At 27.5% G+C, this 8,863-nt stretch overlaps 1 protein-coding gene across 1 annotated transcript; it reads left to right on the top strand.

Annotated features, from left to right (window-relative positions):
* Positions 1-8,199: 8,199 nt before the first annotated feature.
* Positions 8,200-8,529, top strand: OCT59_008445 (uncharacterized protein; the record flags this gene model as incomplete). Its single annotated transcript, XM_066142471.1, has 1 exon — positions 8,200-8,529. The coding sequence occupies one exon, from the start codon at positions 8,200-8,202 to the stop codon at positions 8,527-8,529; it is 330 nt and encodes a 109-aa protein (XP_065999351.1).
* Between the last annotated feature and the right edge of the window lie 334 nt (positions 8,530-8,863).

The raw sequence follows: 8,863 nt of genomic DNA, 5'->3' as shown, positions 1-8,863 counted from the left end.
GGGTGTAGGAAGAATATGTAGGGATATTAATGGATTATATAATAAATATCAAAATATATGTAATATTTTTGACAATTTTATTTCAAATTTGGTAAATTTGGCGTCATTACTAAAAATTTACCTAAATTCACCACAATTTGCATTACGTTTACATAACATTACTAAAAATTTGACTAAATTTACCACAATTTTCATTACGTTTACATAACATTACTAAAAATTTGACTAAATTCACCACAATTTGCACTTCGTTTACATAAAATTACTAAAAATTTGACTAAATTCACCACAATTTGCACTTCATTTACATAAAATTACTAAAAATTTGACTAAATTCACCACAATTTTCATTACGTTTACATAACATTACTAAAAATTTAACTAAATTTACCACAATTTGCACTTCATTTACATAAAATTACTAAAAATTTGACTAAATTCACCACAATTTGCACTTCGTTTACATAAAATTACTAAAAATTTGACTAAATTCACCACAATTTTCATTACGTTTACATAACATTACTAAAAATTTGACTAAATTCACCACAATTTTCATTACGTTTACATAATATTACTAAAAATTTAACTAAATTTACCACAATTTGCACTTCGTTTACATAAAATTACTAAAGATTTACCTAAATTCATTACAATTTGCACTTCGTTTACATAACATTACTAAAAATTTGACTAAATTCACCACAATTTGCACTTCGTTTACATAAAATTACTAAAAATTTGACTAAATTCACTACAATTTTCATTACGTTTACATAACATTACTAAAAATTTGACTAAATTCATCACAATTTACATTACGTTTACATAACATTACTAAAAATTTAACTAAATTCACTACAATTTGCATTACGTTTGCATAAAATTACTAAAAATTTGACTAAAATTTCTGAAAAATTTCTCAACATTTGAATTAGGAATTGTGTAGGATTGTCGCCATTTTGACAAAATTTGCCAAATTGTAAGACCTCCATTATCCCAAAATTGTAACACAATTTACCTCAATTTACCGGGATAATTCTCAATTTGCCAGAAAAATTCCAGGCAAATTTTGCGACAATGACATCTGTTCGACCTGTGGTGATAAAAGATATAATAAAGAAATGTAGTAGAAAGTTGTAAACATGAAAATATAAAAGAAATAGAGATTGAAATAATAAATGAATAATTATATGAATAAAATATAAATAAATTGAAAATACAAAATGAAATCATTTTACAAGTGAATAAATAAATAAAATAAGTTAAAATGTCTGATATATATGATGAATTAGAAGAGATTAAGAATAGACATGAAATAGAGAAACATAATGAATCAAGAGAAGAGTATCAAGTAGATCCTTCATGCCTAAAATGTTATAGTACTGATGAAATGGAGATAGGAGATTGGTTTAAAAGATTTTGGAAGATTTTTCAAAAAGTAATATTAGAAGCAATGAGTTATAACAGAAATACATATGTAAAACTAATGGAATACATAATACTAACAAGAAAGGATGGGGAAGAAAGGTATCCATCTAGTAAGAAGAAAAGAGATAAAGAATTTGAGAGGATAAGGAAAGAAGGAGAAAAACTGTTAGATATAGTTGTAAGGTCAATTAGGTATAGAAATAAATCAGATTACAGAAAAATAGGAATTATATCAGTGATAAAAGTGATCTGTGAACATTACATATTGAGTGAAGATAATGAGTATATATTAGACGATCAAGCAGAAGAGAATCTATTGGGAAATAGGGAATTGTTAATGTATAAATATATTATAGAAGATGATGAATTAGATGTAAGATTTGCAAAATTTGAAGAATGGTTAGACGAAATAAAATTGATAACCATTAAAAACAAAGGATATGGTACTATGAGATATTTCAAAGAAATATTGCATTTAGAAGAAAATATAGTAGAAGAAGAGAATAGAGAGAAAATCAAGAAGTTTCAGAAAAGTATAACATATCAATGGTGGCATGGAAATAAATACCCAAAACCATGGATGAACGATGAGTTAACAGATAAGATAATAGAGAAAATTGTAGAAACAAAAGGTTTTGTTGAAGAACAAAGTGATGTAGGAGAACTAGAAAGTTCAGATGATTTAGGAGAATCAAGTTCAAATGAAGGAGATGAACATATAGAAAGAATATACAGAAATTATTGGTTAGAGAATGGTTATGAAATTGATATTGAAGAAATAAGACAAATAATAAATTTTAGAGTAGAATATGAAATAATAAAAACTAAAGAATTTATGAGTTTTTACAAAACTATTGAAGAATTAAATGACAAAGGAATAGAAGAAGAATTAAGAATATGGCATTATATGTATACAATAGAATGTCCGTTATGTAACAAAATGATACTGAAGAAGGAAGCAGTAAAATACAATAAAGAATTTACAGGAGAAATATGTAAAAGTTGTTCTGAGAGAGAGGAGAATGATGTTAGTGAAGAAGAACTAAGAGTAAAAAGAATACAGAAAATATGTGAAGGAGCAGAAGTTGAAGTAACAGAAGGAGAAATATTACGAATGATAAATATGACAGATGGAGAAATCTTAAATTGGAAGTTTATAAAGTTATTCCAAGAAAATAAGAATGAATTGGAGGGAGTCATAAAAGAAATATTAGATAAATATTTAGAAGAACAAATAGAGACAGAGGAAAACAACGAAGAAGAGGATACAAATGATTCAGAAAAGATTGGAGAAATATTAGATCCAGAAGAATATGAGATTTGGGAAGAAAATTCTGAAGACTTCGATGAAAATGGAGTCGGAAATAATGATGAAAATATTATAAATACAGAAGGTTTTGGCTTAAGTCAAAATTCAGATTCGAATAATTCGTTGAATATTAGGGATTCTGATATTGAAAATTCTGATACAGAAAGTGAACTATCCGATTATAACTTACAGGATTTATTTCAAGAGAATATATTGTTGAACATGGCGACTGCAGATCAAATGAAAAGAATAGTCAAGAATGCTTTAGGATATCCACCTAATACTTTGGATGGAGCAATAGGGGCAGGAGCACACTTAATCATCAGGAAATTATATAGTGCGAAAAGTTGCGCAAGTTTACACATCATAATATTTCGTAAGCTTCCAGACCCGCCGCAAGTTTGCGTAAGCGTAATATTTTGTAACTTTTTAAAATATTTCGAAATATTACGATATGCAAAGCTTCGTAATTTTACGATTTGTAATATTCCGTAATTTTGCGGTTCGCAATATTTCGTAATTTTACATAATATTTTGTAAGTTTTCAGACCCGCCGCAAGTTTGCGTAAGCGTAATATTTTGTAACTTTTTAAAATATTTTGAAATATTACTGTATGCAAGGCTTCGTAATTTTACGATTCGTAATATTCCGTAATTTTACTGCGTAATACTTCGCAACTTTTTAAAATATTTCGAAATTCTATGATGCGTAATGTTCCATAATTTGACGATTCGTAATATTCTGTGATTTTACACAACTTAATATTTCGTAATATTTCAAAATATTTCGATAAATAATACTTCATTTTCTGTACTATAAGTTTATATAATGTATGTTTTATTAGATATAATCATAAAAAATTACAAGTATTTATTAATATATACAGAATACATAAAAGTAAAAAAAAGAAAGAGTAGAGTAACAATATTATTAGACGTAAAAAGAAGAGAAACAGCTATAGTAACGTTAGTATTAGATATAAAGATAAAAGAAATATTGTTATTATTGTTAGTATTAAGGTAAAAAGAGTTAAAGAAACAGTAAAAGGAGTAAAAGAAACATGGATATTATCGTTAGTATTAAAGTACAAGTAAAAAGAAATAAAGGAAACGTAGATAGTATTGTTAGTATTACGACATAAAGTAACAAAGAGGTAAAAAAAAAGCGTTAATATTAAAATAATTAGTATTAATAAACAAATATTTCTATACCTGCAAAGCAATAAATTATGAAATATATGTAAATATATTGTATATAATTAAAGAAATAATAGAAAGAAGAGACAAAAAAATTAAAAATATTGAACAAAAGAATAAAGAAATAAGAAACAAAAATAAATAAGACAAAAACGCGTGCATGATTAAATGATTAAATGATTAAATCACATGCAAGGATCAGCCTAATTTTGATTGGCCAGAAATAATGTACATCGTATAGCGGGTGTGACATAAATAAATCGTGACTGAAATTTGTGTTCAATTTGTGTTCAATTTGTGTTCAATTTGTGTTGATAATTCTGGTAAAAAATTATTAATTTTGGCCAAATTTCGTTAAATTTGTTAAATTTGTGTTGAGCTTGTGTTGAATTTGTGTTGCGTAATTTTTTATTTATCACAAGAGGATGATATTTAGTAATTGCATGTACGACGTACAAGATTTTTTTTTATGATTTTTTTAAGAAATGTACGCAAAATATTTAATCAGAATATAATTGTTTTATTTTTAAATATAATATATTGATGATTTTTTTTTAAAAATTCAATAGAATGTGCTAATAATAAATTGGTTTATTTTTAAATATAATATATTGATATTTATATTTAAATAACCAAAACATGTACATGATTTTTAATTATTTTTAATTGAAATCAAACTAAGATTTTTTTTTAAAAAAAATTAAAATAAATTAAGTGATTTATATTTATATTTAGAATCATGATATTTATATTTAGATAATCCATATCCGCATGAGATTTAATTAATATGTTTAATGATGAAAAGTCTAATAAATTAAATTTTAATTGAAACGAGAAATAAAATCAAACCAAAGAGGTATTGTTCAAATTTTATTTAAAGTGACATTTTACGACTTTCTTTCAAATTTTTACTCATCCCAAAATCAAATTACTAATAATGCCTCGCCACACACGTCGTCGTTCCCACTATAACGTCCATTGGAACTGGGCTATGATGGACGAACTTGTTGACATACGCTAAGACAGAAACCGCGCCTACCACAATATTAATGGTAGAAGCCGCCAAGATTTTTGGGACTCTGTTGCCAATAGGTTCATATGACTAATATCTATAATTTCTTTAAGAAAGAATTTAAATTCAAATTAACCAATCCATTTAATTGAATCAGAATAAATAGAATATTTCGAACGAGGGTTTCCGGGCAACAGTGCAGCCAAAAGTGGAGGAACCTCGTCAGGGATTACCATGTAAGTAAATAAATAACATTACATTCATATAAATTAAATGTATTTACCGAATATTCAAACTGATTTTGATATTTAGAACTATGTCCTTTATCGTAATGGTAACCCTGGGCGGCGGCTGTGGATGCGTACCGGCACAAGATATTATCACGAATTTAGAACGAGATTTTGGGAGAGGCCGGGTAATAATACTATAATAAAATTTATAATTAATATTTACGTTCATGTTTTAAATTTGATAAATTTGATCAATTTTAGTCACGCGTGATGATCGTAGGGCAAGGAGAAACTTACCTACGTATCGTAGAAGAAGATAATTATTTTTATTTTTTTATTATTTATTAAGTGAGTAGCTAGGCCCAGTCCGTACCAAATATCGGCTGGAGACTCACGTTTTTTTTGGGCTGTGACTGATACTGACGTCCACGCCGTACAGCCTAGGTACTATTTTATAAAATAGTAGCGAACAAGTATCAAATGTGTATTTTTTTTATTAAGTTATAATAAAAATTAGAATTTACTTTAATTTTTAACATAAAAATTGTAAATAATAAAAAATTCGTAAATAAAAATAAATTTGCTTTCCCAAACTTAAAAAAAAAGGTGTTTATATAAAAGAAAAGGTGTTTATATTATTTTTGATTATTCAATAGTATCACATGCCCCTTGTATACGTTCTACTGCATATGCAGTTTACAATCTCGTAAATTTTCGAAATATTTCAACTGTAATATTACGCAGGTTTACAGTTTCGTAAATTTTTGAAATATTTTAACCGTAATATTATGCAGGTTTACAGTTTTGTAAATTTTCAAAATATTTCAACCGTAATATTACGCAGGTTTACAGTTTTGTAAATTTTCGAAATATTTTAACCGTAATATTACGCAGGTTTACAGTTTTGTAAATTTTCGAAATATTTCAACCGTAATATTACGCAGGTTTACAGTTTCGTAAATTTTCGAAATATTTCAACCGTAATATTACGCAGGTTTACAGTTTCGTAAATTTGCAGAATATTTTGACCGTAATATTGCGTAAATCTTACGATATTGAAAACTTACGTAATATTTTAACCGTAATATCACATAAATCTTACGAAATTGTAAACTTACGTAATATTTTGAAATTTTTCGAAATATTATACCATAAACTTTCGTAAACTTACAAAATCGTAAACTTACGCAATTTTTCACGCTATAAAATTTCCTGATGATAGATAGGATTGAAAATGCAGGAAATGAAGCTGGAGGAATAATTAATATACCATTATTTTATGGAAGAGAAGAAGAAGATGTTAGTGATTGGATTAGACAATTCAAAGTAGCATTTACGGCAATTGGGAAAGCAGCAGGAACTGATAGCCATAGACAAGCGGCATATGCAGCAGCACATTTAAGAGGAGCAGCAGCACAATGGTATAATGAAATGAAAGAGGCGGATGCAGGTCATTTAATTAATTGGGCCGATGCAGATAATGATAATGATTTGAAACATAGAATTAAAAGAAGATTTACCAGAGAAGATGTTAGAAGAAGAAAAATGTTAGAATTGAGAAAAACTAAACAAGGAATAAATGAAAGTGTTGAAGATTATACGAGAAGATTTAGACAAGTATTAAGAATAGCGACAAGAAGTCATGCATTAGCTGACGAATATCAAGTAGATTTTTATATTGAAGGACTAGAAGCAACAGTAGGGTACCAAGTCAGAAAACAGAACCCAGGAAATTTAAATGATGCAATAAATTTAGCAAGAAGAGAAGAAGAAGCAAGAAATGAATTATTTAGAAAAGCAGGGAATATACCAGATAGAGTTTATCCAGAGATTGAAAAAGGATATGTTGAAGAACAAAATGTTGGAACAGATGTCAGACATAATAAACCATTAAATGAGAATTATGAAGACGAATTAGTGGAAAAATTAGAGAAAATGAGAATTGCTAAATTAGAAAAACAAGTACGAAATATGGAAAGAGAGTTGAATAATAATGGGAATAAAGTCCAATTGAATCACAGAAGAAATAATAGAGCACCGATCAACTACGATGAAATAATTTGTTTTAGGTGTAATAGAAGAGGTCATTTTGCGACTAGATGTCCATTAGGAAATAATATTAGAAGAAATGAGAGAAGAGTTAATTTAATAAATATGGAAGACCATAAAGAAGGTTATGTCCACGAAAATGAAGAATCAGATGATGATTATGACCATAAAAATAATGAATATGATGATCCACAATTGTATAATTACAATCGTGATTTGTACGAAAAAGACAACCCAGTACAAGAAAGAAGAAGGAGTAATAGATTAAACCCTATGCAAGGATGGAAAGTCTTTGGAAAACCAGACTTAGATAAAGAAATTGCGGAAAGAGGAAAGGAAGAATATAAATATAGAAATAGAAAAGGAGTTCCAATGGAAGAATATGTGGGAGATGAACAACCAATGTATAATAGACCAATAGGACCAGATAATACGAATATCCCAAAAAGATATAAATGGAGTAAAAAGAGAGGAGAATATTACGACACAATGGAAGGAATAAATAGATGGAAAAAAGTAGGAGGAAAACGTAGACCAAGGGAAGATAAAATCATAGGAGTTAACTCAAGAGATCCAGTAGATTATGGAAACCTACTTAATATTGTGGAACAACAAGGAAGAATGATAAAGAAAATGATAAGAAAGGAGATAAAACAGAGTGACTACACTCGGAGGTGAAAAAGACCGAAATAATTGGAGAAAAAGAAGTTATGACGGCAATGAAAACGCAGTTTATAATAAATGATAAGGAAATCGAAGTTGTAATAGATTCAGGAGCAGCAATAAGTGTAATAACAGAGAAATTAAGAAAAGAGTTAGATATACCAATAAAAGGAAAAAGTAATATTACGTGTACATTAGCAGATGGAGGAAAGATTGCTTCATTAGGAAAAGTGAATACAGAAATAAAAGTTTATAAAGAATTAGTATTACCAGTAACATTAGATGTAATAGATTCAAAGCAAAAAGAAATGATTATAGGAAATGACTTATTAGATAAATGGAACGCAAATATTAACTATAAAGAAAGGATATTAGAATTAGAAAATGATGAAGAAATAATAGATATACCTGTGTGGTATATTAAACAAATAGAAGAGTCAGAAGAATCCGACTATGAAAGTGAATCAGAAGAATCTGATTATGAACAAGAAGAGGGAAAGGGACTATATACAATAAAAGAAGTAATGAGAGAAAATAAGGAAGTAGTAGGAGAAAATGAGTTTCAGAAGGATAATGAGAGTTCAAGTGAAGAAAGTTCATCTGATGATAGTGAAATATCTAGTGAAAATGAAGATTAAATTATATAAAAAGGGTTAAAATTGTTCCAAAAATGTAAAATTGTTAAGATAATAATAAGAAATAAAACAATAAATAAATTTTAAAATGATAAATGAAAATGGTGAAAATGAAATTAAATGGAAAAGTTTGATAAAAAGATAAATTTGGGAGAAGTAACAGGTAAAAGAAAAGATGATATAATAAAGATAATTAAAAGTTACAAAGAAATATTTGAATATGATGAAGAAAAGTTGGGAAAAGTAAATACCGTCAAACATAAAATTGAAATTAGGAAAGGTCAGGAACCAATAGCACAGAAAAGATATAAGGAGACTGAAGAAAAAGGAAAGTTTA

The sequence above is a fragment of the Rhizophagus irregularis genome, chromosome 16 (assembly GCF_026210795.1).
Source record: "Rhizophagus irregularis chromosome 16, complete sequence".
In the NCBI taxonomy this organism is placed as follows: domain Eukaryota; kingdom Fungi; phylum Glomeromycota; class Glomeromycetes; order Glomerales; family Glomeraceae; genus Rhizophagus; species Rhizophagus irregularis.
Note: the sequence above shows the minus strand (reverse complement) of the source record. Positions and strands in the feature narration are given on the sequence as shown.